Genomic DNA, 13,674 nt, shown 5'->3' with positions numbered 1-13,674 from the left:
TTATGACCCAATTGAAACCGTTCAAAACTTGAGTTTAGGACCAAGGAAGAGTTTAAACCAATATTTCTATTAATCCGTTAATAAATTTTATTTGACGATAAAAATTTGTTCGTTTTGTGAAATTTTGATATATTTTATTGGAGTAATTGTTGAATGATGATGACTAACATAATTCCATGCACGTTTTATCTTATGTATTAAACATTAATTCTCTTCATTCCCTTCACTATGTCCAACCACGAATAATAAGTATTTTGTCATTAAAATTTGACTATTTAAAAATGTTTTATAAAATTAAATAATGACTTCAATCAAACCAAATTAAATCATAAAAACATTAATGAAATTAATTAATAAAGGCACAACGTACCCGATAATCCTTAAACAGCTATTTTTTTTTTATTAAAAGCAAAAATTTGGTTACTTTGTTTTCAAGTTGAGAATAAAAAAAGAGTAAGAATTATGTTGCTTGCACCAAAATAGAAAATGTATTATATTAATACAAGAATCATCTTAACACAAACATTCTAATAAATTCCAAACTGAGTCACCTTTTATTTAAATGAATCAAATAATTAATATTTTCTTTTTTTTTCCATAATACAAAAGTTAGAAACCTTAGATGATGTATATATTACAAAAATTTCTCACAAAAAAAATATTTGTTTTTCAATATCAATTGGGTTTAAATTTATCAATAAAAAAAAATCAAACATGCCGTAAAAGAAGTTAATAATAAGTTGAATCACCAATAAAGTTTAAATAATCACAAGTATAAAAAAAAATGAGAAGGAAAATACCAATATTAGAAGAGTTTATTTGGTGTTCTGAATTGACAGGAAGAAGATGATGATGAAGCAGTAGCAGCAGCAGGTAAAATAACTTCACATGGTTCATAATGTGTTCCATTACAAGCAAGCTTTGCTTTCAATTGGTTTTTGACATCAACATTACATTAACTTCCATTATATAGCATGAGTTTCTTCCATTCTTGATTCTTTTCTTTTAGTTCAAGCAAATTAGTTATATATTTTAAACCGATGAATTTATATAAATATATTGTAAATATGAGATTGAACACAAGAAAAAATTGAGCAATATACAAAAATAAAATCAATTTGTTATCTTTAAGATTTTAGATTAAAGATAATTAATTGTTGCTTAATCACAAATTGATCCTCAAAGAGTATTAAGAATGGTCGACACCAATCTCTAATTAACACCCAAAGAGGGGAATAAAGAGAAACATAGGGGATAAGAGGTAATTCACGTGATAGAAATATGTAATAGTGTTCTGCTAAGTGGATTTTTCTTTACTGGAATATTTAACAGGCTTGGATTTTGGAGTGCAATGTCTTCCAATTTGGCAAATCAATTTCGTAATCTTCCTAGCAAAGATCTTATGGTTAACACGAAGGTAATATATTCTACGAAAACGTATCATAGATTTAGCATTTTGTTTTATTGTAATGTACGGGTGTCATAGAATACTCTTTGATTGATGCACTATTGCATTCGCTGCTCTGGTCGGTCAACATTTGGTTCAGGTTGTTTAGGAGAGATGGTTGCTTACTTTTGCTGGTTTTCTGAGATTTTCTGAAGGAATAAGTAACTGTTTTTCCTAAAATAACCCAACCAAACACGGACTACTTATATTTTATTTTTACAGAAATAATAAATTTTGTTTTGTAAAGCATTGCGTTGTGAAGATCTATTGCATGTACTGTAGTGGAAAATACTATGTTTATGTTGTCAAATTATCAAGTTGTATGGTGATGCTGTTTATAGATTGTGCATTACATCCTTATTGCCTATAGTTTGATTTAATTTGTCCTGAATTCTTTGAAAATATAGATAGATGATGACTGTAGAGTTATATTATTAAGTTTTCTCATTTTCTTTTTCTTTATTTCAATCTCATTCAAGGCTATGGTTTCTTTTATGTTGATTTTTGTTTTTAAATAAAGGATCTTTTTTCATTACCAGTTCTCTTCTAAGGATCCGAATGAGGTTTTTGGTTTTGGTAATAGATATGTTTCTTGTCCTTGCATTGGAGGTTGAAACTTTTGTTAACTCTCCTTTAGCCCAGTCTTTAGGCTTTTGTCTGCTATTTCATGTTTTGATGTCTAAATATGTTTTGATAAACTGTAGTGGGTTTTTTCAGATATGCTTTGGAAGGCATTGAAGCAGCCAGCAAGTGGTGGAGAAGACTATCCATCGGTCCATGCCTAGTTGAGTTCAGTGAGGATCCTGATGTTAATGTGCGATTTTTCTCTAACCAAGCACTACAGGCAATTGATCATGTCATGATGTCTAGCTAGGCAGGAATGGTTCAACAAGCGTTTCAAGAAGAGATGTAATATTTCCAACTATCACAAGTAACACTACATAGTTATGTTTAGCGCTTTTGCAGTCATAGTTGAATGGGTTATTTATCTGAGTAATTAGTGATTGACAATTGATGTGATTTAGTTTTCATTTTATGCTAATTTCCATATATTTTTGTGTTTTTCTCTTGGTTGTATTCTTCCTAGATTCTTTTGTTGTTGTCTGTTGTTGTAATTCTGTGAAATTTCAATCTTGAAAGGCAACTTTTTGGAACCAGGCTATCGTCATCCCTTATGAATGAAGAAGTTGCACTTCTTCACTAGGCTTGGCCTCAAAGCAACCCATTGCCAAGCCATCAAGTTAGGATCCATCTCAGACCTTTGCATCGCCAACAACCTCATATCATTGTATGCAAAATGCACAGATTTAAGCTCTGCTCACCAACTGTTCGACGGAATGCCCCACAGAGATACAGTGTCTTGGAACGCCATAATTTCTGCTTATGTAAACTCTGGTCACCTGGGAACCACATGGAAAATCGTCAGTGCAATGAGATGGTCTGCACTTGCATTTGACAGCCACACATTAGGAAGCATTCTCAAGGGTGTTGCCCTAGCTGGTGAGCTCAAACTTGGTCAACAGATGCATTCTGTCATGCTCAAGACGGGTTTAGTAGAAAACATGTTTTCTGGTAGTGCCCTCTTGGATATGTATGCCAAGTGTGGGAGAATTGACGATGCATACATTGTTTTTAAGAGCATGCCAGAGCGCAATTACGTATCGTGGAATACACTTGTTGCTGGCTATTCACGAGTTGGTGATCGTGACATGGCATTCCGGGTGCTACATTGTATGGAGCTTGAGGGTGTAGAAATCGATGATGGCACGGTGTCTCCACTTTTGACATTGCTTGATGATGCTGAGTTTTGTTGGTTGACAATGCAGTTGTATTGTAAAATATTGAAACATGGGCTGGAATCGTTTAATACTGTCTGCAATGCTTCTATCACAGCGTTTTCAGAGTGTTGTTCTTTGCAAGATGCTGAGAGAGTATTTGATGGTGCTCTTGCGTGTCGTGATGTGGTTACATGGAATTCCATGCTCGGTGCTTATTTGACGCACGAGAAAGAAGATTTTGCATTTAAAGTTTTCATTGATATGCAGAATTTTGGGTTTGAGCCAGATGCTTATACTTACACTGGGAGTGTCAGTGCTTGTTCTGCACAAGAGCGTAAAAGCAATGGAAAATGTGTTCATGGGTTGGTGATAAAAAACGGTCTTGAAGATTCTGTTCCCATTTCTAATGCTTTGATTGCCATGTACATCAGATTTAATGATAAGGGAATGGAAGATGCATTAAGAATATTCTTTTCAACGAATCTCAAAGATGGTTGCACTTGGAACTCCATTTTGGCAGGATATGTACAAGGTGGTTTGACTGAAGATGCCTTGAGGTTATTTCTACAAATGAGATCTCTGGTCATAGAAATTGACCATTATACCTTTTCGGCTGTCATAAGATCATGCTCGGACCTAGCAACTCTACAGTTAGGTCAACAGGTTCATGTCTTAGCACTTAAAGTAGGACTTGATACCAATAATTATGTTGGGAGTTCGTTTATATTCATGTATTCTAAATGTGGGATAATAGAAGATGCTAGGAAATCTTTTGAAGCAACTTCCAAAGACTATGCGATTGTTTGGAATTCAATCATCTTTGGGTATGCACAACATGGACAAGGAAACCTTGCGCTTGACCTCTTTTACTCAATGAATGAGAGAAAGGTGAAACCTGATCATATAACCTTTGTTGCAGTTCTAACTGCGTGCAGTCATAATGGGCTGGTAGAAGAAGGCTGCAACATTATAGAGTCTATGGAGTCTGATTTTGGAATTCGACGGCGAAAGGAGCACTATGCTTGTGCAATTGATCTCTATGGTCGGGCAGGGCAACTTGAGAAGGCAAAAGCTTTGGTTGAAACGATGCCTTTTGAAGCTGATGCAATGGTGTTAAAAACTTTGTTAGGTGCCTGTAGGTTTTGTGGTGATATCGAATTAGCTAGTGAAGTAGCAAAAACTTTGCTAGAGCTGGAGCCTGAGGACCACTGCACTTATGTTATACTCTCTGAAATGTATGGACGATTCAAGATGTGGAATGAGAAGGCTAGTATAACAAGGATGATGCGAGAAAGGGGAGTGAAAAAAGTTCCTGGTTGGAGTTGGATAGAAGTGAAGAATAAAGTACATGCTTTCAATGCTGAAGATCATTCTCATCCCCAATGTGTGGAGATATACACACAACTACAACAACTAAATCAAGGAATTAAGTTGTTCAATAGTTTTGTCAATCAAATGTTGATAAAACAATTTTTGCAATATGATGGGAGATAGTAAAGGTTTTCTCTACCTGCATCCATTATTTACTATGAACATAATATATGTATTCCTATTAGCTGATTTAATGTCTCAAATTATAGTAAATAAATTATGTCATAAAATGACTTTTTCTTTGCACCGTTCTACAAATATAAAAGAAACATATATATGAATGCTATTAAATGTAAGACCCGGGAAATTATATAACTTTTATATATAAGCCGTTATTGAAATTTATTTTCACTAATATTATGTGGTTAATATGGTAATAGCTTGTTGTGATGGGCTAAAAGTCGTGTAAAAAATCCTGTGTTGTGAACGAAGGAGTAAGGGAGTGTAATACACCTAGAGAACCATTGTTTGGTGAGCAAGGAAGTGAATAAAGGAGTAAGGGAGCAAAAGAGGTGAAGGTCCGAATCAAGAGTGTTATAAAGAGGAAAACAAAACCAGGTATGGGGAGCCAACCCTCTTTGCATTAGTTTCGTTATTTGGATGTGTTTTGTAACTGGTTTATGATTCTCTGTTAGAGTTATCGGACTGTAGAAAGGACGAGAAAAGCTATGATAATGTGTTCACTGATGGGTGTGACGAATTGGACGTGCCTTATTGTTTTGACCATGTTTTAATTCGAGTAATGCAAGGGAGGAGGAAGGGGTATTTGATATAAGAAGTGGTGTTATGCTGTCATTTTTAAATGATTGTTTCAATTGGGTATTTTTCATTAATGTAACGAACAGCATAGAACGGCAGTTTTAGGGGCTGAATTGTATGGTAAATGTGGAAAATGGGTGGACGGGTGAGTCCTGGTTATAATATTTGAATGAGTAGTGTTTGACTGTGATAATACGTAACCTTTGAGATTGATTATTCTGGCTGTGTGGTTTGGATATAAAACTAGATGTTTTATGTGCTTTGATTCATTAGTTACTAGAACGTAGGACTGTGCATTTTGGGTAATGGCATAAGGTCATGTCAAGTCAGGTGTTATCTTGATATGGTCAATTACTTATCAAATGAATTAACCAACGATTAAACGGATTAACAAGATGATATTGGTAAGGAGAAGTATACAAATAGACTGTCCCGTTGTATATGCAGGTTGTGTATGTGTAGGCTTGATGTGTTAACCGTGAATGTGTGAAGTAATGAATTAAACAAATAGGCTTGATGTGTTGTTGCTCCTAATGAATTAGTTGTCACTGAATTGGATGTTCTATATTAATTGCAAACCTTCTCTGTCTAGAGTCATTTGATTTGTGAGTACTGTCTAGTTAATGTTCTGACCATGTGAAAATAGTATGTAGTCTGTGATCTCTAATTGTATCTACAATAAGCTTGATGCTGACTTGATGACGAGGTAAGCTAAAATGTTTAAAGGTTGGATGGTTGTTATTGTGTGATTCTAATGCTTCATTATATTGGTGACATATCCTCTAAATGAATGGACGTAAAATTTTGAGATTTCTTACTCTGCTGTCATAATGCATATAAGCATGAATGTTGACCGAAATTGAAATGAGTCAAAGGTAATATGTAATATTAGGACTAGATTTTTAGGTGCTTTCTATGCAAGTGATTTATGGTTGAATGATACAAAGCTCTGTACTACCTGCTGTGTAAATAATGATAATTAGCTGTTCATAAAACATATTAGCTGTACGAGAGACATAAGATGGTTGCTGGCTGCTTGAACAATTAGAACTTAACTTCCTGGTCTAATGAAAAAAAAAAAAAGATAAATTGATTAAGAAAGAGGTTAAAACTGCTTCAGATGGTTACCTATTTTAATTCAGTGAGTCTGTAGATATATCTCTTGTAAAGAATCTTAATTGTTCAAATTAAGATTCTGTTGATTTCAAAATTGTCAGAAGTTTGCATTTTGCACATCATATACAGACTAATTACAGAAGAACCTTATGTTGATTCTGTTCCAACTTTTAATGGTATATTATTCTTGCAGGTTCAACCATGAAGGGATCCAATTTGTTTGATTTCTTCTAGCGTACAGTGGTGTTATTGGGTGTAAAAGTCAATCTGCTGATTCCGAACCAAGTTTCAACATTGATTCTTGTGTTGTGTTGTGAATGTGTAATAATTGGACAAACAAGAATTTAAGTGGAATTAGTTAGTGCAGTAACCTTTCTGGATTAGTAGAGGAATTATTATCCAAGCTTTGCACAGACAACACTTTTGATTGGGTGCCTTTGATATGTGTAATTGGTTGATCAGTGGTTGGCATAACCATTGGTATGAGGATGTTAGTCACGTATAAAATGAGAATAAGACTTGTCCTCTGCGTGAACGGTAGCTTTAAGTTAGAATGGGGGCAGCATTGATCATGTCACGCTTTATTATAATTCAGTACTTGAAATTTATTGGTTGTTTAAATGGTTAAGTCAGTGGCTTTTGTTGGAGATTAACCCATGGTAGAGTGTCTAGTGCGTGTTAGGGGCTGATCTTGTAGCACTTAGGAATGTACTGGAGTGATGTTTAGGTCAAAAATTGTAGTTAATCTGGATTATCTAATTTGATTAGGTTAGGTAAATTAGAAATTCAATAATCTAATTTGATTTGGTTAGGCAAAATAGAAATTTAATAATCTATGATCTGTTTCTGTAACATAAAAATCTTTGTTTTCTTGTATCTGTTTTTTTTGTTTATGTTTTTTTACATAAAATTTGGTAAAAAAAAAAGGTTCATGGACTGATGGTTTTAGGAATAGTCATGCGAGTTTTTTTTTAATAAAGGTTTTTTTGGTTTTATGAGTTTTTCTTGTCCTAATTGACATGATTTGAGATCAAATCTGATCAAATGAGCTAATTTAACAGGTTTAATAACATTCACCTGCTCCAAAAGAAGTCGGACATCACTCATAAAACTAGCCTTTCCATTCTCAAATCGTGTAGCTTGGTGACCTAGGTTTTGGAAACGAAAAACCAAATGCTGAAATTTTGAAACACTCGCTCCATACTTTCTTCCCTAAATCCTAAACCCTAAATCCTATATCATCATTTTATTGGTTTATTTAAATTTATATTTAAAAAAATATTTAAAACGAACTAATTATAATATGTTATCAATAAATTATTAAAAAAGTGTTGTTAAAAAGGTTTTTTTCTTTTTTAATCGATTAATGATATTTTGACAGTATCAAAACATTGTCTTGTTAAAAATATAATTTTCCTTAAGCATTCCTGTCTAGTTTACAATTCTAGTCTTCCTATGTTCTAGTATAAATGGCATTCGATTCCAACCAAATATTGCTAAGTGAAAGCATTGTTAGACGTCAATATTTATCTTGCATGTAGTTTAAATAGAAAGAAGGATGACTTCAAAAAACATGCCACGGACTCTCCCATGTTTGATATCCTTAAAAATCATTACAAAGTGAACAATCTTTCTCTAAAATATATTTTGGATAATGGCTAGATGGGACGTTGAGAAATACACCTATAACCATACTTTCTTTAACTTCTCAAGTTGTCAACAGTATAGCTCTAGCTAGCCTTTGAGAAATTATTTCACTTGAACGTGAAATAACATCAACCCTGATAAGAATAACGTCGCCTGATTCTCAGCCTCTGGCTATAGCGCTATGTTTTACATTATAACAATGATAAAGCCTTATTGATTTTATACATTAATACCTACCTGTTATTATTTTTCTCCATCATTCTCATCGGACAACCGTACTTTGACGCAATTTTTTCTTATTTCTATTATATTATCTTTCATTACTTCTCTTTTATCTTTTTTTTTTCTTTTAAAAATATAAAAAATTATTTCGTTAAGAGTATTTTACTCTTATAAAAAAAGTTGTTAAATAGTAGTTCTGGTGTCAATTAGTTTTTTTTTTTTGTTTATATTGTGACTGTTTTTTCTTTGAGAGCAAAATATTAGATGGAGTACCGGTAAGATGTGAATAACTTCTAAAATTGTGTAAGTTGATTGGTTGAAAAAGTTTATCAATGGAACCCATTACGTGTCACTTAAATGTTAAAGTAAAAAAACATGTCAAAGTATAATTATTTTATCATATAGAGTACGGATACTTTGCCACGCTTGAGGTGTCAAATCCATTCATTTGACACGGTAAGATGTCAGTAACTTCTAAAATTGTGTAATTTGATGATTGAAAAGTTTATCAATGAGACTCACTTGTGTGACTTGAATGTTAAATTAAAAAATACATGGTAAAATATAATTATTCTATCACACATAGAGTATTGATACTTTAACACACTGAGATGTCAAATTGATTTGACACAATAAAATGTCCGTAACTTCTAAAATTGTGTAATTTGATGGTTGAAAAAGTTTATCAATGTGATCACAACATGTCATGTTAAAATAGAAAAACGTGTCAAAATATAATTATTCTAATGCATAGATACTAATACTTTGAGATGGTGAGGTGCAGGTATAAAGAAAAAGAAAAAGTCTCTTTAATAACTTTTTTTTTTACAACACATACGTGGCCGTTTGTGATTGGTCCGTTTCAAATATTTTTTTAAAATAAATTCAAACAGATCAATAAAAGAGTGTTAATGATAAATGTAACTGTTACAACTAAAAGTAAGAAACGGTGTACCCTTGGCATAGCACAATGTGGCCACCCCTTCCAGGACTCTCCTCGACAAAAACACCTGTTCACTTGCCGCTTTCTCTGCTACATCAGATTCACACTATCTCTATATCTCTTCTATGTATGCATCCATATACATTTTGTTCAATCTTTAAGTATAATAGCATTTTGTTTAACGACGACAGAAAGCCACAAACGAAGGAGACATATCCATAAAAAACCCAAAAACTGGAATATCATATGGTGCAAATGTCAACCCAAACATCATTCTGGATATAGAATGACAACAAAGTATAAATAAATAATTATTATTTCCATGCTTTCCATGCATTGGAGACAGGCCTGATGGGGTTGCCTGCAATCAATCAAGACACTATAACAATAACGAGGGTAGTTTGTACACATTATGTGAGAGTTCTTGAGTTGATTAATAATGCAGAAGAACCATTGATGCCGAGCTAGATATTATATTGTCCGCAAACTAAAAGGGTTGGTGGTAGGGTAGCCAGCACAACCATGCAGAAGGTCACGGTGGGTTTCACAGGTGGGTGGTGAAAATGTCGAGGATATTCATGCTTTGGTGGTAGCGTATGAGCTGGTCGGGTTGGTAGAAAACAAGGTACTGCCGGAGGGGCCTTATGCAGTGCCGGATTCTGGTGAGCGATTCCCGGAGCTGGTGCTGGTGGGTCCTTCGAAGATCCACGAAATGGTGGTTATTATTAAGATGAAGAACGTGGCCGTTGTTGTTGTGGTGGATGGGAGCACGACGAGGACGGTGACTCGGCACGGTAGGGAGGAGCCTGTGGCGGGTTATATAGTCTTGGAGCTGATCGATGTGGCGGAAGAGTCGCTCCACCTGGTTGCGGCTCTGGGGATGTGGGTGGTAGCGGTGGAGGTGGGTTAGCCAGGTTGACTGGCGAAGATGGCGGAGCAGCACCGTGATGCGGTGGAGTGGATAAAACGGTGGGCAGCCCGATGCCATAAGGATGGTGGATATGGGAGTGAGAGATATAAAAGATGAGATTTGGGCAACTAGTGGTATGAAACCATAAATGCAGGAAAAGTAGGAAAAACAAAAAGGAGGGTTTGCACTGTTTGATGCCAGCTTAAGTTGCGGCAAGGTGGGTGAAACTAATAATATCTTTCAACGTTTAGGGCTGCGTATATTAATGGTTTAGTTCTACTTTTGTGGCTGATTCATGCTTTGGCGGCTGCAACCATGTGTGTGAAAAGTAAGTCTGAAGTCTGAACCATGTGGATTTCTCCTAAGCTTCTTTCACATAACCTATGTCATTCTTCTTCCCTGCAATCAGTTCACATACCTTTTTCCTGTGGCTACGCCTTCTTTGTTCAAATGAAGTCATTCTCATCGGTAACACTCATTTCACCATTATACTTTTAATAACATGACAAAGATGTTGAACAGTAATCTATTTTGTAGGCAACTGCTAGATTTATAAAGGAAAATAAAATTTTAACACCATTTTTTTACACCATTTTGACACTGCACACGTGTCAAAATGTGGTTGGACGATTTCAAATTAAAAAACAAACTTTGTTTTTTCTCTTCCAAATATACCCCTGTCTCAACTTTTTTAATTTAAAATCGTCCAATCACATCTTGACACGTGTGCAGTGTCAAAATAGTGTTAAAAAAATGGTGTTAAAATATCATTGTCCATTTATAAATTCAATATGGAAAATGTTTATTTGACACTCTCCCTTGACACAATTTTGACACACCTCCACGTGTCAAAATTCTATTGCATGCCAACACATTTTAAATAAAATGCTTTTAAAGAGTTGCAGAAGGGTATTTTTGGAAGAAAGTTTGTATGAAATTTGGAATTGGCGGCTTAACATTTTCATCTTCTTCACTTTTCGAAACCAAGTCTCGCGTCTACACCATTGTCTCTGCGATTGTCTCAGCCATTGGGTTCCTCTCTTGATTTCTCTCACCCATTCGAAACCAAAGTTACGCGTCTTCATTCCTCTCGATTTGTATTCATCCATTCTCTGTTGGTAAGCAGTATATGTCGTTTCACGTTTTGCGTTTTGGTTTTGGGTGTGTTTTGTTTTTTGCAGTATATCCCATTGTTTGGGTTGGGGAGGGTTTATGTGTTTTGGGTTTGGGTTGGGGAGGGTTTTTTTGTGTTGTATTGTGCGTTTTTTTGTTTTTATGAACCCTAATAAACCATTGCTGTGTTTTTCTGAAATTTAGGCAGTCGCAATGGCCTTTCCGAACCCAAAGGTAAGTATTCATAGGTTTGTATGAACCCTAATTCACTTTATATCGCATTTATATATAGTTTATCTTTTTTTTTGGTAAGTAATAAATTTTTTGTTGATAATGTTGTGTAGTGGCGTGTTTGAGTCTCTGTTGATGTTTATAGAAATTTTTCATGGTGTTGTTCATTTTACAAATAAAGTGTTAGTCGTTAGGCATTGATGATGGTTGTATTTGAACCTATTTGAACCTATTTGTAGGACCTTATAATCAATGATTATTTGAAAAAGGATAAAAATCGACGTGTTTTCAGTCTTCACAATTACAGCAGCTGTTTGCGTGCCAAATACTTTGGCCTTCAAGACATTGCAACANCTGACTTTGTGAGTCAGGTTTAATTTCCGTTGTGTATGTGGTTGTATTTCACATTTAGCAGGTCATGATGTTTTCAGTTTCCCTTTGTTTCTTTATTTGTAGNTNTTTCTTCCATTTTGCCATGACTATCATTGGTGGTGCTATGTAGTAAAACTAAGCACATTAGAGATATATGTTCTGGACTCTTTGGTGAAGGGTGTAAGAAACCGGAAAAAGATAGACATTCATGTGGTATGTGTCATAAAATTTAATAATGTTATTGACTTTGTTCAAATAATGTATTGTTAACGTGTTACTGTTATTTGTACATTGTAGGGTGAAAACCTTGCTCGATTTTTTTGCATGTTGTACAACAGACTGGAAGGCAGTATTGGACCTCTGTCTGTTGTACAAGCAAACATCCCATCCCAACCAAACCTGTAAGCCTTAAATTCAATGATATGTTGTTGTAAGTAATGAAGTTTTCATAATTGGTCGTTGAGTATTTATTTATTTGTTTCAGGCATGACTGTGGAGTTATAATGTTACAAGCAATGCAAATTTGGGATGGTTCAAATAAATTCAATGGGAAAACCATGCCAAATTACTCTAATGTAAGGAGTAGATAACATTTTCATTAATTTTTGATGATTTGGTTTGAATTGACTAGTTGAATAATTTTCTTTCAGGAGGAATTGCTTGCAATAAGAAAGCAATACGTACGTGATTGGATCTTGGATAAAGACAACATAAGAATACTAGATGCGTTGGAGGTGTACGAATTGTTGTAGGACATTTGTTGTTTTGTAAAAATGTAGGGCAGTTTGTTTTTGTATAGTTTGTAAGATACACAAATGTATATGAATACATTGTGGAAATTATTATTGTAATAATATTATTGATTTCAAGGTTCTTATGTCAGAATGTATAGATGATTGTTCATTCATGATTGATGTCGACCTTTACTTATTTGCAAATTATAAAACAAGTTTAATTTTGAGTAGGTGAAGCTTTAGCTGTATAAAAGAGCATGGTAATCGTTTTCAGGGCCTTGTAAACGATTACAAGAATGAAGTGGCACATTTGCACGTCCTTGTGCATTGTAGGAACCACCAACTTATAGCTGATGGACCACTGGGTCAATTTTCTGTTTTTAAGCCCAAAAGCACTTGGTTTTAATTCCAAACATTGATTACGTGTGACACTTACCATGTAGGTGATTTTTCTGGCACCCATTGATGGATTGGGGGAGCACCCATGCTTCAAACAACACCTAACTCTGAGTTGGTGAAGCTTTAGCTGTTTAAAGCAGCATGATAATCGTTTACAGTGGCTTGTAAACGATTACCCGTATGACATTGCACATTTGCACGTCCTANTGAACTGTAGGAACCACCAAATTACACCTGAGGGACTACTGGGTCAAATTTGGGTTTTTAAGTCCAAAACCACTTGGTTTTTGCTTCAAACAATGATTATGTGTGACACTTATCTTGAAGTTGATTTGTATGCCACCCAATGATTTGCTTTCATTCACAACAGTTGTGTCTTTGATCAGTATTGTACTCTTTAATTTATGTGAACTTGGTTTGGGAATTTCAGTGTTTAATGAGTAATTGTGTTCATTAATATGTCTTCTTACATGTTACAATATCTTAATTAAGGAAATATTTTCCTAGGTAATTAACACTTAAACAATACACAAAACATCCCAAAAAGAAGTAAAACACATGAACTTCTGTCAAATCACTCTTCATTCAGGACGTGGTCCCCTGTGTTGTTTTTGGTGGCTCCTACAGATGGT

At 34.5% G+C, this 13,674-nt stretch overlaps 1 protein-coding gene and 1 long non-coding RNA gene across 7 annotated transcripts; both read left to right on the top strand.

The window, feature by feature from the left end:
* The first annotated feature begins 1,304 nt into the window (after positions 1-1,304).
* On the top strand, positions 1,305-4,734 carry LOC106779981 (putative pentatricopeptide repeat-containing protein At3g25970). 6 transcript variants are annotated; one of them, XM_014668207.2, is made up of 3 exons: positions 1,305-1,417; positions 2,165-2,356; positions 2,588-4,734. In XM_014668207.2, the coding sequence occupies exon 3, from the start codon at positions 2,626-2,628 to the stop codon at positions 4,717-4,719; it is 2,094 nt and encodes a 697-aa protein (XP_014523693.1). In that variant the 5' UTR covers positions 1,305-1,417; positions 2,165-2,356; positions 2,588-2,625; the 3' UTR covers positions 4,720-4,734. The 6 variants fall into 6 exon arrangements, with proteins under 6 accessions (XP_014523693.1, XP_022634292.1, XP_022634294.1 ...); XM_022778571.1 differs by lacking the exon at positions 1,305-1,417 and adding an exon at positions 1,472-1,547; XM_022778573.1 differs by lacking the exon at positions 1,305-1,417 and adding an exon at positions 1,702-1,720.
* A 7,706-nt stretch (positions 4,735-12,440) lies between these two features.
* On the top strand, positions 12,441-12,816 carry LOC111240546. Its single transcript, XR_002665955.1, has 2 exons — positions 12,441-12,484; positions 12,560-12,816. It is a non-coding gene; the product is annotated as an uncharacterized LOC111240546 (long non-coding RNA).
* The last annotated feature ends 858 nt before the right edge of the window (positions 12,817-13,674 follow it).

The sequence above is a fragment of the Vigna radiata genome, chromosome 2, assembly GCF_000741045.1.
Source record: "Vigna radiata var. radiata cultivar VC1973A chromosome 2, Vradiata_ver6, whole genome shotgun sequence".
NCBI lineage: Eukaryota > Viridiplantae > Streptophyta > Magnoliopsida > Fabales > Fabaceae > Vigna > Vigna radiata.
The sequence above is the reverse complement of the archived record's forward strand: the minus strand, read 5'-3'. Positions and strand labels throughout refer to the sequence as shown.